General features: G+C 42.5%; 1 protein-coding gene across 1 annotated transcript; it reads right to left on the reverse strand.

Moving 5' to 3' along the window:
• Nucleotides 1–1,540: 1,540 nt before the first annotated feature.
• KLHL42 (kelch like family member 42) lies at nucleotides 1,541–21,464 on the reverse strand. Its single transcript, XM_074936148.1, has 4 exons — nucleotides 20,710–21,464; nucleotides 8,960–9,153; nucleotides 7,061–7,179; nucleotides 1,541–3,146 (listed from the first exon to the last, which is right to left on the reverse strand). Exons 1-4 carry the CDS (start codon nucleotides 21,423–21,425, stop codon nucleotides 3,063–3,065), a joined length of 1,113 nt encoding a protein of 370 aa, XP_074792249.1. The 5' UTR covers nucleotides 21,426–21,464; the 3' UTR covers nucleotides 1,541–3,062.
• Between the last annotated feature and the right edge of the window lie 176 nt (nucleotides 21,465–21,640).

Below are 21,640 nucleotides of genomic sequence, written 5' to 3' on the forward strand. Positions count from 1 at the left end.
TTTTAAACTGACTGAGACATGTATGGGAAGCTCTGTTGCTACATTTGAGAACAGTTTATGCCTGGAGGATGGACAGCTGCTGTTGCTAAGCATCTGTTTTCCAACTACCTCCTTGCCTCCCCTCCTAAAACATAGTTTCTGTGGACTTTGCTGGGGCGATCATCCACTGAAATTTAGAAAACCACAAATACAGGTTCTTATCCACCATGTGGCTCTGGTCTGCACTTGAATACAGTAGCTCAAAGCCTTGCCTGTAGATGGCAGCACTTTCCTTACCCCTGAAGCTCCAGGGGAACTGCAATACAGTAACATACTGTATCACATGTATCTAACATTCCTAAACTGGGGACTTCTTTAAAGAACAGCCAGCACTGAAAGTAAGGTACATTTAAACAACCCCCCAAATTAGTTAAATTATAAAAATTCTACAATTTAAAATGTGAACATTTTGAAATGACAATAATCCCCAGGCATATAAGTGTTGCCACTCTATATCTCAGTAGTCTCCTCACTAAACTCTCCACCCCTTCAAAACACTAAGGATTCTACTACCTTTACATTGAGTAATACCGCAATCTGTAAATAGCCCAGCTGAGTTCAACAGGGCTATTTGTGGACTGAGGTCCTACTCAACATGGGTCAAGGTGGCAAAATCTGGCTCTAAAAGACAGTTTTCCATGACAAGGCCAACAAAAGCAATGTGGAATTGGTAGACTAGGACATTTTAAAGATGTGACTTGTCAAAAAAGTTAGGAAAGTTTGTATAGAGTGAACAGGGAAAAAAAATAAAACCCATTTTTTCTTAATTTTATCCAATTCCCCAAATCCATAAATCCCTATCTGGGGATCAGATATGACATGTAGAGTTATTAGGGTGTAGCAAGTGGAGGAGGAAAAGGGAAAGGAAGAGGAAATATAAAGATCAGTTTTATAATGGAAAGTTAATTTCAACTTTAACCATGGAGCATCTATCAACACTCCCTAATATGTCTAGGTCTTCTTTACAAAGAGCTTGAACAAGAGAGAGAGAGTGCACAGATCAGCTTCGGCAGGAAGAGTTGATAAGCATCAAATACATACTGCACAGAAGGGGGCAGGCAGTTCTGAGTCCACAGAAGGATGAGTCCTGCATCAGAAATCGGACCTTGGCAATGATTTGGAGGCTGAGGACAGGAAAGAGCTCAGCTCTGAGCACGGGCATGCAGTGGAAGTGAGGCATTTGGGCCTCAGAGGGGGGAAGGAAGGGAGCAACTGCACTACAATAGAAACACCTTCCCCTCCAGTTTTGTGTCAGTTAAGATGGTACATGGTCTGTTGTTCTAAATGAGAACACCAGAATAGTAAGCGTAACTGAGGAGGGTGGGAGATCCAGAGGAGAAAGAGAGAGATGGGTTTGTGTGTGTGTATGAACAATATAGGATCACTGGACCCAGAATGACTGGTTAGGCTCTATTCACATTCTAGCACAGTTGGAAGTGAAGGGTCCATTTTATTAATTGAAAAATATTACTTTATTACAGTGCATCTGTCATCTCTAGGCACAGTGACAAATTTTTCACACACATTGAAACAGTCACAAGTTGCAACTAAAAAAAGGGAGTGCAGCGTTAGAAGAGCTCACATGTCTTTACACTAGTGAACCTTGGCGAAGTCTGTGAGCTCTGACAAACTACAAGGAGCTGAGTGCCTTCATCTGCCACTGGAGAGCATGGGACTTGAGGGCACTCAGCATCCTGCAGAACTGGACCTTCCAAAAGGCCACAGGGCCTATTCTGCAAACAACGGAATAGTTTCAGTTGAGTTGAGCTTTTTTGATAGGCAGAGTTCACATTTAAGAAATTCTGTGTGTGTGTAACAGTTCTAGCTACAGTAAAAAAACAAAGCATATTAAAAAATGCTGAAATTCTTATGGCATCCTTAATACAGTACTTGTTTATTGGTAATGTCAACACCATCAGGAAAAAAACAAAACACACGCACCATGATGCATTAAGGTACCAATTTTAAAGGTGGTGAAAGAACAGTCTCACAAAGGCCAGACTCCTTTTCCAATATCTTCTCCCCCTTTTGGATAAGAGACATAATTTGCACTGAAACAGGCACCGAGCGTATCAGAGAGAAAACATACAATATGTACAGAATGTCAACATTAATTAGAATATCAGGGGGAAATGTTTAAACTCTCCCTACCTTAAGGTTTGTGTTTTGTTTCTAAAACTTACTGTGGGTGTTGGGAGCCACCCTTTGGTCATCCTTGTAAGTGCAAAATCAATAAAATCTAGGACAGACACTCAAGCAGCTATCAAGAATTCCTTTCTGAAGGCAGTAACCTTATGAATTCACCACACCAATCTTTACCCTTAAAGAGCTGCCCCAGATCATACCACCACCTACTTCATGTATCTGCCTACCAGGGAAGGTAGGGAGGATTCATCTCTGTTTGTGAAGCATCTGAACATGTAGAGTGCTGAGTGTTATTACATGCTATGTCTTCCGTTCTCTTTTGTGCCCCTGACAAGGACCAATTTTCTCACAGCATCTGAATAACTGTTGTGTCATTTCTCACTAAAATGAGGATTTGATAAAAGCAACATTTGCTGCTATGCAGCCCTCTCCTCTGCTAAGAGTCCAAAGTTAGAGAAATAAAAATGCTCTACCGGGGCTACATATTGCTCCACTGTTTCATCCTGGTTATTGGTAAGAACAGCACAGTGTGAACGGCAGATGGTCAAGTTGTAAAGGCTGATAAATTGGTATAATGTAATTTTAGCAAAACAGGTGGGACAATGGATGTAGCAAGGCAAAAACTTCAAAGAAGGGAAAATACAGACATGGAAGGTCAACTGGCAAGGCAGGGAGGGAAAGCTATGGAAATTGGCCAGGGAGATTATGTGGAACACAAGCTTAAATATCATCCAAATCTTATTTCACATTGAAACCACAGACCATACCTTGAAAGGCAGAAACTATAGGTGTAATTATCTTTCTTCGCCTTCGTCTCAGTGATCTTTACACTGTCTTCTGTTGTATCATCAGTTTTTACTCTTTCCAGTTTTTACTATCTAGTAGAACTGGCCCACGAAGCAAGGACAGTGCCCATGAGGGAATAGGAAAGCTTGATGCCTGGGTACACAACCCTGAATAACCTAGACATGAAGGGCAAGAAGAGATACTGAGGATAGATGGCTAAAGCATGAAAGGCAGGTGGGGCAGGGGAACTGAGATAAGCTAGAGCTGATTATGTGAAGAAAAGAAAAAGAACCACTCTGTAAATAAAAGAAAAGTTGACAAATGGAAAGACAATTCTGTTAAGAGATACAGAGACTGTAAACACTTCTGAAGATAACTAATCTAGAGCAAGGTGGGATTCCTAGCTGCCTTCTGTCCTAACACCTCCCACAAGACAGTTTCAATAATGAAATAAATAATAAAAGCACGTATGTAGTTCTTTATATGTTCAAAGTGTTTAATCAATTAAACTTCAACACCCCGGTGGGTTAGATATTACTATCCATAGTCTGCAATTGGGGAAAACAGACACAAAGGAGCTAAGTAACCTGTCCAAGGCCACACAGTAAGTGAGGGGCAGAGCTGGGATTAAGACTCATGAATTCCCAGTCCTGTGCTCAATTAAGTAGACCACACGGCCTCTCATTTTAGTATATTTATATAGCTGCCATTCAATGGAAGTTTAATTGTCCCTTAATTTAAGACTGTTTTACCCACCAAGGGAGGTAACAGAACGTCTTGCATCCCTCAACAACATTTCCATTGACTGACTAAGAAGCAGTTTGTTGATGAGCTATGAAAAGAGCCCCTCTGCCAGTGTGCCTTGCCTAGAAGGGCAGTAGCTGCTAAATGATACCGTATGTGGAAAATTAAAGCAATGGAAAGAAAAGGAGACTGGAATGGGACAGTCATTAGGATTTCTTCTCTGAGGTGTGGAGGGCCACACACCACGAGTTCCTCCCTGAAAGAAAAAATGGTTTGTGCAATGGTTATTTCAGCCCCATTCAATATGGTCCCACATGGCATTATCACAGCACTGCCCAGCCATTTGATCTGACGAGAACTGGGAGTTGCGGGGGCGGTGCCTGCGGACGGTCAACGTCAGCAAAATGCCTCGCGGCCCGCAATCAGATTACCGCATGCGGTCCGCGGATCCCAGGTTGCCCACCACTGCGTTAAAGCCTGTGCCAATTCAGATGTATTTGTAATAGAGATGCCAATGTCCGAATACTCCCCAAAATCCATCAGTCATCTGCTGTCTCAGCTACCATTCCCATCTAACTCACCGCTGTTGGCTCACCAGACCTTGAAAATAGTCATCTGATCACAGAGCACTGAAAGTAGGCCCCGCAGAGAGAGATTTTCTTCATTTGGTATAAAAGAATAATAAAGTTGACTGTATATTAACCCAATATAGTAGGAGGCCACCGTGAAAGGAACAGTCACTCCCAAGAAACAAAACAAAGCTCTTAAAACCCTAGCTTGGGTTGGAAATCATTGGATTAATGGACACCAGATTTGAAAGTTGTCATTCAGAGATATTACTCTGGGCAGGGGGTGAATCTGGAAGCGATAGCTCTTCACAAACAATTTAGCACATAAGTCACTGAGCCACAGAATGCAGACTGACTGACTCCGCTGTGAAGAGATCTCCAACGTATTGTTCTGATGGTGATCGGGGTGCCTTTGGGAGATGCTAGGGGGGGAAAAAATCTAGTACTGCAGAGAACTGAAGGCAAACAAATCATCAAATAATGTGTGTAAAGGCAAGCTGTTGTGGAGTAACGGCCTCCTGCTCATGTCTACCCTCAGACACAAACTACGTGGTTTGAAAATATAAAACCGGGATTTTATTCAACGATTCCATTCCAGTCACCTTATTTCTACCCTGGAGTAGATGGGATTGCTTAGCCTGCTTGTGCTGGTATAACAGAGGCAGCTGCTCTTTGTGTGTCACATTTTCAAAACCATGGCCACTCATGTGTTTGTGCATCCAGTTGGAGTGCGGGCACTACCCTGATTGCGTACACCTCCCGATTGCTGTAGTCAAACTTGTGCCGGCAGTTCATCTTTTGTGGGCATAAAACCTGCAGGCACATATTCTCTCCACCCAAAAAAGAGGCTTCTCTGTTGACTGAACCACTGCAAGGGATAAGCTTGAATGCTCCATCTTCCCCTGTCATTGAACACACAAGGATAAGTGGCCCAGTTCTGGAACTAGCAGCATCTGTGGTGTGTGAGAAAGCTCTGGCCTGGGCTCTGCATATGCCTAGTAGGATCCCTAATGGAAGCTAGGTCTCCCCTAAGGCAAGAGCCTGTCATGTGTAAGACATTCATGATTGTCCAATCTCTCCCCTTTGCCTGGGGAGGAGTTGTGAACACCACCCAAGCAGACAGACTGAACAGGCCCTCAGAACTTGTCAACTAGTGAGAGAAGAGGATCCAATTGGACTAAAAATCCTCCCACGCAATTTGAGAGGGGCTGTGAGGAGAGAAAGGGAACCCTCTTCCCCAAAAGTGACTCTTCCCAAATCCCCCAAATTAACACCTATGAAAAGTCAGAGGTCCAGGTCTCATGTCTGCTTGCCCCTTCTTTATGGGGCAGAAAAGGGATTACCACAGACCACAGGCTAGAGTAACCCATATAACACCATCTGGTGGGAAGGTAAAGGACCAGGATTCACACAGAGCTGCTCAGGTGACAGTTCATTTACATGAGTTCACCTCTCCTCACCACACCTCTGAGCTGCCCTGCACTCCTTTTGTACATGGGGCTGACAAACCCCAGGATGGAGCCAACCTGCTTAGCCTTCTGGGGCTCATTTGCATTCTACTGCCACGTAACCTGACCCCCAGTTCGTTCCCTTGTTTCTACAATTTAATCTTAATGGCTGAGTATTTGGAGAAGCTAACTGAACAAATCAAAAATAAATTTCAAAATCACTTCTCCAGCTAAGCAGATGTTCCCCATTTTGAATTTAGTGCCCCCTGATCTGTGTTTTTTTTTTTTAAATGTAGGGAGTAGTTCAATGCCTGTCACCAACTTACATTAAAAGAACATCCAATACCCAGAAGAGCTCTTTTAAATCTTTGTGCAAATGTGCCCAGTGACTACGTGGGTGTTTCATAAGAAACCATAGGGAGATTTCAAATCCCCAAAGGCCATTTATGCCTTTTGAAAATCTCCCACACACCAATACTGCAGAAAAGATAAAAATATTAAGGTACAAATCATCTCATACTTTGTGTATCTAGCAGGATATTGCCAGACCAAAACCCATATTTAAAAATAATTCCTTATCTTTGATACTTCTCTTAGTTTATTAAAACAGAAATAATTTTGAAAGGCTATTTTCCTTTTTACCATGTATCCTGCTTTTTTTATCTTTTGAATTTCATTAAAATGGAGCTGTAAAACCAGACTGATCAGTTTCACTTTATGATACCTATAGCAGGTACCAACACAGTGCTGTTGTATCTGGATTGCACACACTGCTTGGCATCATTTAAACTGAAGACAACAACAAAAAGTAGTTGAAATTTTCAAAAATCCTGAAAATCTCTCTATTAATATTGAGTTTTGTAACCTTTTTTCTTTTTTTTAAAACAGAACCAATATTTTATGCATCGGCTATGTGACCATGTCCCATTCAGAAATGAAAATAATTTATTTCTTCCAAAAAGGACTCATGAAGTGAAAGGGGGGAAAATGGTGCAATTACACTTCTATCATATTGGGCAAATATACAGAGCAGACCAACATGTTTTGTCCAAAGGCCGGAAAGCGTCTAAGTGACTCCCAACTGTCTGAAAAAATATTATACTTAAGAAAAATTCGGTGTTCCAAGCTTGTAGATGGCGTAATATCTCTGCTCATTATATAGATCCCATCATTATGGAGAGTACAAGTCAAGTTGAGACCTGATTTGGATGTGTTCTCCTTGAGGTAGAGCCATTCTCTGGTAGCAGTGTTGTAAGACTGCACTGTTAACATGTCCTCACTTTGGCTGGATTTTTGGTTAGGTCCCAGTTCATGAATACAACCCCCTACCAGGTAGATGGTTTCCTCGACAGAGAGCATCTGCTGTTTGCGAATGTGGACATCACACAGCTCAAAGTTGGTCCAGCAGTCAGAGATGGGACAGTACTGCAAAATGTTCATATTCCTGTCTGAAAAAAAGGAGAGATGTTTATGCAAAAACCCAAACACATCAGTAGAGGACTATCATATGTCAATCAGACAATCTGTAATATTATCTGTTGTTCACACTGGTTCTAAATAATCAATGTGTCTTCCAACCCTGCTTGTCATGTGTTCTCTTATTTACAAGGAAGTGTTAGATTGACAATCTTTTCCTTTTTCAGACTGGAGTCTCTGATCACTTTTTTCTTTTGCAGAGGGTAAGATTTAAAACACTTTGGCACACTGATTACATGATCCAAGTGGTATGAAGGGAGCTGGGGGCTTAGTTGAATAATTCCTACGTGTTAGCTTGTGTGTTTCTTTTTAATCTTTGATCACTGACTGATACTTGAAAATTGCTCCACTTCCCCCTGCAGAAGATATTCTCAGATCTCAGCCAATGCAGCCTGTAACTGGGGGGAAGGGAGGGAAAGCAGAAAACTCCATGAAGTCCCCTAGACCTTACCATGCAGTTTAATTTACTTGTAAAGCACCGAGACATTACAGTGAATGGTGCTGTGGAAAACTATAATGTGGACAAATAGAGAAGAGCTAAGTATATTTGTTTTCCTCCACAGTTCTAATAGAAACGACAACAAGGGAGTCCTTGTGGCACCTTAGAGACTAACAAATTTATTTGGGCATAAGCTTTTGTGGGCTAAAACCCACTTCATCAGATGCATGGAGTGGAAAATACAGTAGAGAGGTATAAATACACAGCATATGAAAAGATGGGAGTTGCCTTACCAAGTGGGGGGTCAGTGCTAATGAGCCAATTGAATTAAGGTGGAAGCGGCTATCAAAACCAGACTCCAACGAGAAACTGCAGAACTGGAATTAATTTGCAAACTGGACACCGTCTAATTAGGCCTGCATAAAGATCGGGAGTGGATGGGTCACTACAAAAAATAACTTTCCCCCTGCTGATACTCACACCTTCTTGTCAACCGTTTGAAATGGGCCACCTTGATTACACTGAACTCATTAGCACTACAAAAGTGATTTTTCCTCCCTTCTTGTCAACTGTTGACTTGACTCTCTGTTTTTCCTGATACAGACTAACAGTTCTAATAGAGTAGATGCAACCAGTGTTTCCTTTTTATTTCTTCCCCATCCATGCACCACAGTCACTGATCACGTCAGCAGGAATGCACACAGCTCTGCTTTTGTCATTACAAGGTACAGGAACACTGCACCGCAGTGGGAGGCTAGAGCAGTGATGGAAGAAAGCAGGTTTCTATTTAACTGTATCACATAAAAATGATGGCTATTTCTGTTTATTTTCTTGTCAGAGCAATAGAAACACCAGCTTGTAACAGTTAAAAGGCGAACTGAAGTGCTTTTATTTTATTTTTTAAATGAAAAAGCTTGTTTGCGATCTTAGATCGCTAAGAGAATACATTACAATAAGGAAGCCATTTTAAAAGAAAACAAAAGGTTTTAGCTGCTGAGACCTTTGTTTCATCTGCAACCACTAAACCCCTAAAAAGGAGAAGACTGATTTGCATGTCTCGAAGTGTTTTAGGATTTGCAGAGGTGCCGAGCATATGTAATTCCTTTAGAAGTCAGGCCACTTTAACTACAGGCACCCTGGTTTGTAATTTTTGGCTGTCAATTATTTTCTATCCAAGTGTTTACTCTTAGGTTATTTTCAGTATTTATTTTTAGAGCTTTCCACTTCATCTTTAAAGGCAGATTAAATTTTGGTCTTGAACAAATTGGTTGTGGTCTTTAAAAACAATAGGGTTTAAAAGAAATGTGTCTTACCTCTTGTAGTATATCCCCCAACAACATAAATTTTGCCCTTGCATTCACAAGCTGAGAATTCTGCAAGAGGGTTTGGCATAGATGCCACAAAATTCCACCAGTCGTGCTCTGGGCTGTAACACTCCACATTGGAAAGGGACTGACCACCAATGGCATAGAGCTTCCCATTTACAGCCAAAAGCTTAAAATTGGACCTAGAAGACACAGATTGGAGTAATGAAATAGCTAGCATGAGAAAGAAAAAACAAAGAAAGGAAAGGACATTATTTTTATGAAGGTTCCAAGATATCATCATCACTTATACCATTAGCCAGTATATTATAGTGTAAACTGTTTTGTCTGCGTCCAAAATAGATTGTAAGCTCATTGGGAGAGGAACTGTGTCCTTTATGTTTGTAGACGGTTGAGCACACTGAGGACACATAAGAAAAAATAATGATGAGCTTTTTTAACATTTTATACTTAGATTTCAAATCAATACAGTTTAAATGTAGCTATTCAGCAGAGTAATCTGTTCTAGCTGTGTTGTGTTTTATGTGTGCGTAGTCTGTTATGAAGCACACACACACACCCCTTATTCCAGTCAGAGTTCCTGGAGTTTCATGCAAAAGCAGATTAATACCTGAAATTGAGCACCGTCCCTGGTCTGTGATAGTGTCTCAATAGGTATTTATTTTACTACAGGGTGAATGACACCCTGCAGAAGACGAAGATGAATATCTCCTCTCTATATTTCTCTCTTTACTTTCACCACCACAATCACCCTGAAAGTAACACATTTTGGTATTCTTCCCATCAGTCAAGGGCTAGATATTTTCACACCTTCTTCTGAAACCACACATTAACACAGGATGCTGAGCTCAATATACCAATAATCTGTTTTTGGGGTAACAGTTTCAAAGTTCTATGTTTTCCCCTCCCAATTTAATCCACTGTGTCCTGTATATTTCACAGGCTGCAAAGGGAAACTTTCCAGTGATTGCGGTATCACTTTGCAACTTGTGCCTCTAAAAAAAAAGCATGGAGAAACATTCCAAAGACCGGAAAAAAGGGGAGATAGGAAGACACATAAAAACTGAAGCAAAGGAGCAAGATGGGAAAGAGATCCAGAATGGGATCAATGGATAATAAAATTGCTCCTTCAGCACAACTTGTTCTGAGCCAGATCCAGCAAATTTTACTCAGGCAATTCTCCTAATAAATTCAATGGGTGAAATTTATCTCTGTGCACTGGACCAGCATAAGGCCAATGCAAAATCCCATTCAAGCCCGTAAAGGCTTTAGTGGTGCATTAGCTATGTGCTGTCCTGTACACCAAAAGGCGAGTTCCACTCAGTGCGAGCATGAGGTTAATACAAGTCTGTAAGAATATTGCCTAAGTAGATATGCATGGTTTTGTCTGAACAAAATGAATGCTGTCTGGCAGCAGACTGCCCTGCAATTTTTTGTATTAAATATATTTGGGGAAGTGAAAGGGGGGAGGAGGGAAGTCTCCTTCTAGGTAGGATCATTTTGTTCTTGTAATCCTGAGACGACTCTGGAAACTAAAATGCTTCTCTGAAAGAATTATTTGCTTTTGATTCTGTTTGTGCTGTCGTTTACTATTAAGTCACTCTGCACGTCTCGAGTCTACAGTCATTATGTTTTCCAGCTTAAAGAATCTGGACTTAAGTGGCAATAATGGGTATGAAATGAGAGCAATTACTTGCAAAAACATTTGAGTTTCAAAGAGGAGTACCTATTTTAAAAGCTATAGTAGGAACAAAAGGAATAGACACACATATGCACTACTGGAGTTCCATATCTGAGGAACTGTAGGTTGACTATAAGTACATTTTAGAAATTAAGCATATCCTTTAAAATTACTAAAATGTTAGCAAGTCTACAGTGTGTTTGTCTGTGTGTTATAGAGGGGCAGGAGCAGAGCTCTGGTCTTATAAAATTAATTAACTTAGGCATATACAATGTCTTTCACCTGACGGCCACAAGGCACTTTGCAAAGTTGGGCATTAACACCATTTTTCAGATGAAGAAAGCTAAGATATAGAGAAGACAAATGAATAATCCAAGGTCACGGGGTCATAATGGAATAGAACTCATGTCTTCTTAGTCAGACTTAGCTGCCCTAATCACAAGAAAATGTGGCCCCTTGCTGCTTTAGTTGTAGGGAGATCATTAATATCACATTTGTCTGATGGCATCTGTATAACTGGAGGCCTTGTTGCAAATCTAGGGAAGGTTACTTTGTGAATGACATATGGCACAACCTTCAACTCCTATTAGCCTAGAAGGGGTTCCCGTCATATATTCATGTTAAAGTGTTCAGATTACATATCTGATTTCAGCATTGGTTAACATGGTGTTCAGAGCATATCCCTCAAATACGGGAAATCTACCTACAGCACTAACTAAAATATTTATTTTACTCACAGGCACTGACCATACTTTGTCAACGCTTGGACCCTAACTTAATAGAGAGATTGCCTTGAACAACCACTTGCCTTTGTGCGCCAATTACAGCAATTGCTTTTATGGAAAACTAACGTTAGGAAAGTATTTAATGCCTTTTAAATCTTTTTTTAATGTGCTTCAGCAGCTAGAAACAAGGAAAGCAAGCACCATACAACAAACCACCTTCCCATAACCACTAGCCAGTGTTCCATGGACCACAGTTTGGGAACCACTGAGTTCACTATTGGGTCAAATCCATTCCTGATGTAACTCCACTGACTTCAAAGGAGTTACACCAGGAATCATACCTTTCAAATGCCCCTCATTTGGATGTCACTCATTTTAATCCCAAGGTTCCACACAAATTTGTTGCCTCCTTATTTTTATAGCTGAAAACTATTTACATCAGCAATAGAGACTCATGAAAGTGTGATTACAGGAAGAGGCATTTACGCTACAGGAATAAATCCCACCGCATTTTAGGTTTCCTGCATGAGTACAGTATATCTCCATTTATGCCCCAAATCCTCTTGTCCAATCCCTTCCTTGCCCCCCCATGTCTCTCATGCTGGGGGACAAGGAAAGGATCTGGCTAATACAGAGGTTTGGGTAATAGAGCAGAGACCCCCCCCAGACAGGACTGTGAGGAGGACGAGCCCTCAGCTGTGTGGAAGGCCACCCTGATGCTGAATGGCCCTCTGTGGTCTGCTGTGATGGGAGCGATTGAGCAGGTCCATGATAGTGGAGCTGCAGAGGGCTTCCTGCCCTGCCAGTGACACCCAATCTCTGCAGGAACAAGAAAGGTTGTGGTCCAAGTGGGACAGAGCAGAATCCTGGTGAAGGTCTCTGCTCTACCCTGCACCTTGCGCCTGCAGGAATCAGGTGTCACCAGCCCTCCCGCAGCACAGGAAACCCCCAGCCAGGACTGTGAGGAAGAGTAGGACAAGCACGCAGCTGAAGGGGAGGCAACCCTGTTACTGAATAGCTCCTACCCTCTTGATTATCCAAACAAAATCCACGTCCCCCATGACATTCGGATGACTGAAAGTACACTGTAGTTTGTTTCTACCTTTCATTTTGGATCTCTCTCATGTATTGCATCCTCCATTGGAGCCTTGGCACAGCAAGAGATATGCCTGGGATGAATCTGGCCTAAAGGCTTTTAAAGTGGAAGTGTTTGCAGTAATTCCCGACACACAGGAACTGGGAGTGAGGGGATGGAAGAGGGGAAGAGGAGATCTCTTCAGGAGGCAGCCTGAACATCTCCTAATCCTCTATGATTTCACCAGGAGCAGCTCTTGTCTCCCTGTGGAAGCCCTGCAGGTGGCAGCAGCTCAGGTACAGCATCTGCATGCTCCCAGGCTGTTGTTTACAAGGGCCTTCCAACCCTGGGATATTATCTACCAGGAAAAAAACAGAACACATCACTCATTTTGGAGCAAAATAACAATTACAAATACAGTTCAGGATGGCTCAGAAGGCAGGGATTCTAAGGGCATAATATTTAGTAAATTTCATTTGGCAGTGTCACTAAGTAAAACAAAAGGGACAAGGACTCTGTTTATCACTACATAATGCCTAAAGTTTCTTGTTATCTCCCTCTCTCTCTCAGAGGTAGTGCTTTTTCTCTCTAAATCCACTGGGCCCCAAGAGCATGACTTACTGTGAGAAGTTACTTCCTCAGAACCAGGGATCCTAGTTTTCTGTCATAAAAAAGCCAAAATTCTCCGATACCCCCCCCCATCCACTTTTTTATGTGATTAGAAAGAAACAATGAATTTTAGTTTCCCTAGCCACCATATATATAGTTATCAGTTGAACACAATGTTTTATTGATACACAGTAGAACCTCAGTTATCCGAGCCTCCGGTGTCTGGCTCTCAGTATTAACCAAGCCACTAGCTGCCTGGGGCTGACAGGAACAGAGCTTGGGCAGTCAGCTCCTCCCCCATCTTAAAATAAGGGATAGAAAGCTCTTTGCCAGTTCTCCTGATAATCTGATCTTTTGATTATCCAATCCGGCCCCGGTACCAATTAGATTGGATAAACGGGGTTCCACTGGAAATTTAAAACACATTCAAAAACCAACCACAAGAGGAGGAGGTTGTTCACACTGAATAAGTGACACTGATACTTTCAGTAAAATTTAATTCATGTATGTTTTTATTGTTTCACAAAATGTAAAAACTAAAAATTGTCTGAAAAAATGCAAATTCCGTGTTTTTCTGTGGCAAATGGATTTCTAGGATCCTCGCTCATAACACTCAAGCCAGTTCTATAGAGATGATGTTTCAGTACAACAGTGCTTGTTGAACAATGTAACTACAGAGGTAGTAAGTATGATCCAGTGGACAGGGCCCCGCACTAGACTGGCATTCAAGAGACTGGGTTAAACTCAGCCACAAACTTCCTGCATGACACTTAGCAAGCCACTTATTCTGCCCTGTGCATCAGTTCTCATCTGTAAAATGGGGATAACACTGCTCTACCACACACGGATTTTTATCTTCTCAACATCTATTACTGATTGTGAGGCACTTTGATACTATGGTGATGAGACACTTAAGTAGCTGGCTAGATCGCAGCTATAAACTGGACTGGAATTACAATAATCTTTAGGACCTCATTATAAAATCCAGGACATTTTTAAGGGCAGGGCAATCCTTTTATTAGTAGCCACTCAGCACAATGAATTAACTTACTCCTCAACTCACTTCTTTTGGCCATGAAGTATTTCAGTTCACTTGGGACCAAATGCAGGGCACATCAAAAAGTCAATCAGAGTCAAACCACCAACTTCAATGGGTTCAGGAACCCTGCCTCAGCGTATGCAACATTGATCCATGAAGTATTATAGTACCAATTGATCCAAGCTCCCGTCAACAGAGGAACATGTGACTGCCCTTCCTTGGAAGCATGCTGAGCAAATGGCCTGTTTATTTGACTAAGACTCCACACACTACCCCTGGGGGGATTCTGCATCACTGCACATATACAGAATTCATGTCCCCTGCAGATTTCTTTGCTTCCCTGCAGAAAAATGACTTCTGACAGGAAAGCTCAGGGAAGCTGTAAGAGTGGTCATGAGCCCCTCCCCAGCAGCACAGGCAGGTTGGCTCGGAGCAGCCCGTAGAGACATAAATCACCACCGGGAGGGCGGGCTGGGCAGTCATGCGAAAGAAAGAGAAAGAGAGACATTCTATCCCTTTTGCTCGCTACTGCAGCACGCTTGGCGTGATGGGGCAGGGCTTCAGGGTGTTTCTGAGGAGATAGGCGTGGAGCAGGCTCTGTCCCCTCAGGCACAGCAGAATGTAGCAGCCTGCCTGCTTAGTGAATTTTTCCCATTGTCTTTGTGAATTCCTCAGGAGTATAAAACAGGTGTAAAAGTTTTAAGGCTCCTTCACATTGCCAGAGGGGTATAAGGGACAGTTTGGCCTTATAAATGTTTATGGTGCTTTTGTGATTAGAACTGGTCTAAATTTTTGGACTGAAAAAATTTCGTATCAAAATATATCCATGAACTGTTTGCTACTGACATTTCTGGAGATGGTCAGCAGCCATTATAAATTGTGAGTTTGATTCCCCAGCCCTCACTTTCTCTTGCCTATGATGTAACACTGAGCATATGGCTGCATATATTTGTTGACTAATAACTAGAAATAAAGGGTCATCCCTACCTACATTACTATTAAGCAAGGGGGTTTGGGGATTTCCTCCAATGCTCCCCACTCCCATTCTCCACCTATTGTAGTGTAGTTTAAATAAATTACTGAAAAAACTGAAACCAGAGTGATTATATTGTGACAAATAAAATATGCAGAATTTTAAAATATTGTGCACAGAATTTAACTTTTTGGTGCTCAATTTAATTTTTTTGCACAGAATTCCCCCAGGAGTAACACACTAAAATATAATGTACAAATGAACCACACTCTTATTGCAGCATCTCTCTGTGTAGCATAAATGTCATGAAGTTCTAGGACTGATTTGGCTGAGGCAGTGTCTGCACCTTTGTTATACAGTCCTCCATTTAGAGGTGGGACCGTTCAACTGCTATTCCATTCTGACGCATGGCACACATCTTCAGACGTGATTAAAAAGACAAGTGTATAGGGGATGTTGTAAAGTACATGAGACTTTAATACCACAAGCCCGCTCTACTCTATGCAGGCACTAAAGACCACAGGGCATGTTTTGTAAAAACAGACGTTTGAAAGAGTCCCTTTGGCAACAATTCCCCGCTCTCCATGACTGTTTGGTCAGAATGTTGCATGTTCACTGGCTGCCACTATATACCCAAGAGGCAGAAGCACTTCTGTAGAATTGTCTCAGGTTGATGAGACTCCAGGATATCAAGAGAATAGAGACGACTGCAGGGATTATGATCTGCAGGATTACTGTTGTCGTCAGTTCCTGGGGTGAAACCCTCCACAGCTAGCAGCAAGACATCGTCAGGGAAGGGCCCACATGTTGAGAGTCCTATGATGTGGTCTTAGTTTGCATGGCAAACACACTATTTTCAGCAGTGCCCCTGCCAGATTTCAATGCAGAAGTTGGATGATGCATAGCGAATGAGACAGGGCCCTCTGGAATAGGAAGAATGGTCTTTTGTTTAAGAACTTGATGAGACCTTGGAGAGCTGGGATTTATTCCTGCTTCTGCCACAGATTTCTTTTGTGATTTTGATCAAGTCACTTAAATCTACGTACTCCAGTTCCACATTTGTAAAATAAGGATAATAATACTCCCCATTACTCCTCACAGGGTTATTGTAAGGATAATGTCTCTGATGCTTCATTCATTAATGCTTATAAAATGCTAAAATTCTCTGGCAATAAATCCCATAAAAAAGTCAAGCAAGCAAGCTACAAAGAGAGAAGAGTCAGGCTTTCAAAAGCTTGCCTGCTTGATTCATAACTAGGATGGGAGTTTTTGAGGCGGGAGAGTGGATTCATTGTTGGTCCTTTTATGTTGTAATACTTGTACTTTCCTGTTTGTTTCATTGACATAAGATGTCCATGTGTTTGCTTATATTTTATGGTGCCAAAGGCCAATCAATCAATGCATTCAGATTAGAGTAGGATTGCTTCTGCAGAATCTGATAAGAGAATAGAGCTAAGATTTTCTTTTGTTTTTAAATGTGCCTAAAGTTAGGTGCCTAAATCCATTCTTAGGCACCTAAATAAGTGGCCTGAAGTCACAGGGCATGTCTACACTACCCGCCGGATCGGCAGGCGGCAATCAATCCAGTGGGGGTTGATTTATTGCGTCTAGTCTAGACACGATAAAGCGCCCCCCGAGCACTCTCCCGTCGACTCCTGTACTCCACTGCCACGAGAGGCGCAGGCAGAGTCGATGGGGGAGCGGCAGCAGTTGACTTACCGTAGTGAAGACACTGCAGTGAGTAGGTCTAAGTATGTCGACTTCAGCTACGTTATTCACGTAGCTGAAGAAGTTGCATAACTTAGATCGATCCCCCCTCCGTGTAAATCAGGGCACAGAGTGCTGGGCACTTTTGAAAGCAAGGCCACTTATTTAGGAGCCTAAAGATGGGTTTAGGACCCTAACTTTAAGCACCCTTTTTAAAAAAAAAAAATCTACATTTTTATCCAGTGTCATTTCTCTCACGGAGTGAAAAAAAGAAAAATGATGTTAACACAATATTAAGATATCACCATTTCTTTTAAAGTCTCAAGAAATGCATGCTTTAGAGTCCCTATAGCAATATTGACTTAGGCATGTTGCACACCCTTTATAGTTTGTGATATACATTAAACAAGAGTAAATTACAAGTAAACTCTGACTATGCACATGACTCAGGGACATCTGAAACTTTATCATAATATCAATTTCACAAACTAATTTGGGATAACCCAAAATTTAGATAATACAGGTAAACCTGACAATCTGATTATCTTATACAACAAACAAGGAAAATGGGAAGAGAAAAATACACTACATATATGCAACATGTCCAACTTGCTGCTGCTGCACGAACCTTTAGTTTTGCATTTCCTGACTTTTTAAACATTTTAATTTGCACAGGCTTAATATTTCTGCACTTAGACATTTTAAAGACGAAAAAGAAAAGAAAAAGAAAAAAGAAAGAACATACAGCACCAATGCATGTTTCTCAGAAGCAAATTTCCTTCTTGTAAATACTTAGAAGACTAGGGATCAACTTCTCTCTAGGTCACGAGGATAAGGGGTTAGTCTTGGGATTAGTTCCCCACTCAAAGAGGCAGAGGAAAGAGAAAAAGGGATGCCTGCAGGGCCTGATCCATGCAGTGATGCTGGAATTAGGGGTGCTACCGCCCCCCATGGCCTGATGTAGTAATAACAAACATATACATGGTTTCCATGATCAGCACCCCCACTATAAAAATTGTCCCCGCACCCCTGGATCCACATAAGCATGAATGTTATATCCAGCAAGATACTAAATGCCTTCAACTCCCACAGACTCTCTCTAGTCAGGGGAGAGGTATCAGCACTTGTGGATGATTTCAAACTTCTAAGATGACCCTTTTCAGTCAGGGGCACATAGCTCAAAAAAATCTGTGTTCAAGTTACCATGCATTATTTCTACAGCACCGTAGATGTATATAGCAATTTAAGGATAATAAATACATTAAATCATTTCAGATACAATGAATTAAAAAAGGGTGGCAGGGGAGGAGAGCTGGTCAGGAGTGGAAAGGTGCAGGTGAAAAAACACTAAAAGATCTTGTTTTGAAAAGCACACACTTGTTGTGCAGCAGAAGCATAGGATGTAGTAAATCACTCCTGTCACGCTCATCTTACAACTAAAGGCTCCAGTCCTGCAATTTGATCAATGTAGGATCCATGCTCAGGTATTGACTTCAATGAGACACTGCATGGGTTGACCCTTATGCCTATGCAGAATTCCACTGAAGTCAAGTGTTCTGCACATTCACAGAAGTCTACCTGCAAAGATGAGAATGCAGAATCAGGGCCTATTAAAATCTTCTAGTTTTCAAAAACTCAATGAGGACTATTTACATGCCAAATTTTAAGAGTTCAGCTGTTTTTGCTGTAACTGTTTTGTTTTTTAAAAAGACGAATGTTGAGAATGTATGTATTCAATAAATATATTCAGTTTTATAATAAGAATTTAAGAAAGAAAATCCAAACTTTCCCTTAGTTTTGTCTAGTCTTGCAGCTTTAACAACTTGTAAAATAGTGTAATTGCATAATTCTATTGATAATGCTTTGAAGCATGCACCAGCTGGAAACATATACAAGCTGTAAAACGTTTACCTTTTTTCTAATTGTCATTATCAATTACTTTATGAAAAAAATCAATAAAAAACTAATACCAAAAAGTATTGAGTTACGTGGTTTCAGAGTAGAAGCGTGTTAGTCTATATCTGCAAAAAGAACAGGAATACTTGTGGCACCTTAGAGACTAACAAATTTATTTGAGCATAAGCTTTCGTGGGCTACAGCCCACTTCATCAGATGCATAGAATGGAACATATAGTAAGATTGTATGTATGTGTGTGCGTATATATGCACACACACATATATATACATACAGAGAATATGAAAAGGTGGAGTAAGAGGCTAAATTCTTAAAACTACAATACCCACCTGCTGAAGTGAAAAAACAGATTGACAGAGCTAGAAGAGTACCCTGAAGTCACCTACTACAGGACAGGCCCAACAAAGAAAATAACAGAACGCCACTAGCTGTCACCTTCAGCCCCCAACTAAAACCTCTCCAGCGCATCATCAGAGATCTACAACCTATACTGAAAAATGATCCCTCACTCTCTCAAATCTTGGGAGACAGACCAGTCCTCACTTACCGACAGCCCCCCAACCTGAAGCAAATACTCTCCAGCAACCACACACCAAAAACTCTAACCCAGGAACCTATCCTTGCAACAAAGCCAGATGCCAACTCTGTCCACATATTTATTCAAGTGACACCATCATAGGACCTAATCACATTAGCCACGCCATCAGGGGCTCGTTCACCTGCACATCTACCAATGTGATATATGCCATCATGTGCCAGCAATGCCCCTCTGCCATGTACATTGGCCAAACCGGACAGTCTCTATGCAAAAGAATAAATGGACACAAATCTGACATCAGGAATCATAACATTTAAAAAACAGGTAGGAGAACTCTTCAACCTCTCTGGCCACTTAGTAACAGATTTAAAGGCGGCAATTTTGCAATAGAAAAGCTTCAAAAACGGACTCCAATGAGAAACTGCTGAGCTTGAATTAATATGCAAACTAGATACCATTAACTTGGGTTTGAACAGAGACTGGGAGTGGCTGGGTCATTACACATATTGAATCTATTTCCCTAAAGTTAAGTATCCTCACACCTTCTTGTCAACTGTCTAAATGGGCCACCTTGATCATCACTACAGAAGTTTTTTTCTCCTGCTGATAATAGCTCATCTTAATTAATTAGCCGCTTACTCCACCTTTTCATGTTCTCTGTATGCATATGTATCTATATCTGTATCTTCTTGCTAAATGTTCCATTCTGTGCATCCAATGAAGTGGGCTGTAGCCCACGAAAGCTTATGCTCAAATAAATAATTTTGTTAGTCTCTAAGGTGCCACAAGTACTCCTGTTCTTTTTGAGTTACATGGGCCACTTCCACTGACAATTATAATACAATTATACTACAAAAGCTACTTTATCAGCTTTTAAAAACAATATAAGAAGCAGGAAGAGGGGGTTGATGATGGAAGGAATCAATTTCAGGGAAAACAAATTTTCCTCAGGTATACTAAATGATAAGCTCTCTGGGGCAGGGACTGGTTTTACAGCATGCGTATACAGTGCCTAGCACAACGTCTAACGGCCGCGATACAAATAATACTCTGTTTGGTGGATCTGGACTCTGACGTTCTGAACTCCATACATGCATGCCATTGATGCCAATGGGATTTCTATGCGTGTAAGAAGTCCAGATTACTGAGCCAAAAGGCGCCATGCAGAGACTGGGAGAAGACTTTACCTTCATTATTTTACCAAGAATTTCTGTTTTAAACAAAGACAGATATTTGGAGACTCCAACGCCTACTGGACCCTGGAGGCCTGATTCATCACCCCTCTGCTCCTTGGATACCGTCATTAACACCAGTAAAAAGGAAGAGAAGGGAAGAGTCAAGCACTGCTTAACACTGATGGAGTTGACTCCACAAGGAGCAGGGCAGTGGTGAATCAGGCCCTGCACCTTGTGTAGGTGTTGATGAGACCCACACTCAATAGGATATATCTTGGTAATGCACCATGTGGGGGTTTACCTCTTTTGGTTCATTGAAGCCATCTGACTCCATTCATTTATGCAGGGGTTATAACAGTGGGCAGCCGATATCTCTTGACTGGTGATCCTATAGCCCCCGATGACAAACAGGTAGTTGTCCAGCATCGCCGACCCGTAGCCTCGGACGTTCACGAGATCCAGGGGCAGGTTGTTGGCCAAGGGCAGCCACCTCTGGGCCACCTCATCGTACCTCAGCATGGACCAAGGGGCTTGCTCTTGCAGGTGGCGGCGTGGGGCCAGGCCCAGAGAGGAGGCACCCACGAAGTCTCCGATAGCCAGGAGGGCGGCGGTGCCCTTCATCCGCCTCTCCATCAGCTGCTGCCGGAGGGCGCTGGGCAGGAGCAGGTGGGGGCGGGCCTCAGGTCTCCGCAGCACCTGATGGTAATGGGCAGCCATGAAGTCCAGGCAGGCATCCTGCAGGTCCTGGAGGCCATAGACCTGGGCCAGGCGGTGCAGCTCCAGGCAGTTGCCCAGCCTCACCTGGGAGAGGAGCAGGCGCAGCAGCGGGGTGACCTGCAGGTAGGAGGCGGCCTCGATCAGCTCCTCCAGCAGAGGGGGCTCCTGCTCGCCGCCCTCGTCCTGCTCCAGCCGGGCCAGGCACGAGGTGTTGATGAAGTCCAGCACCAGCTCCAGCCCCAGGGCGCTGAGCCCCCCGCGCAGCTGCTGCTCCTCCTGCCCCTGCCCTGCCTCCCGCATGCCCGAGCGGAACAGGGCGCGGAAATAGTCGCTCTGCTCGATCAGCTTCCTCTTGCAGACCGGGTAGCACCTGTCCCCCAGCCGGATCCGCACCACCTCCCCCTCCCCGTCCGCCCCAGCCCCAGCCCCAGCCCCAGCCCCAGCCCCAGCCGGCTCCGCGCGGGACATGGCCCCGCTCCGGCTCCTTCCTCGCCCGCTGCCGGGTTGGGAGGGGA

This window comes from Natator depressus, chromosome 1, assembly GCF_965152275.1.
Source record: "Natator depressus isolate rNatDep1 chromosome 1, rNatDep2.hap1, whole genome shotgun sequence".
NCBI lineage: Eukaryota > Metazoa > Chordata > Testudines > Cheloniidae > Natator > Natator depressus.

Coding starts and splice junctions, on each gene's coding strand:
- KLHL42 (XM_074936148.1), bottom strand. CDS start 21,425: ATGCGGGAGGCAGGGCAGGGGCAGGAGGAGCAGCAGCTGCGCGGGGGG. Junction 7,180..8,959: donor TGGGGGATATACTACAAGAG/GTAAGACACATT, acceptor CCTTTTTTTCAG/ACAGGAATATGAACATTTTG. Junction 3,147..7,060: donor TCGAGGAAACCATCTACCTG/GTAGGGGGTTGT, acceptor CTTCATGTCTAG/GTTATTCAGGGTTGTGTACC.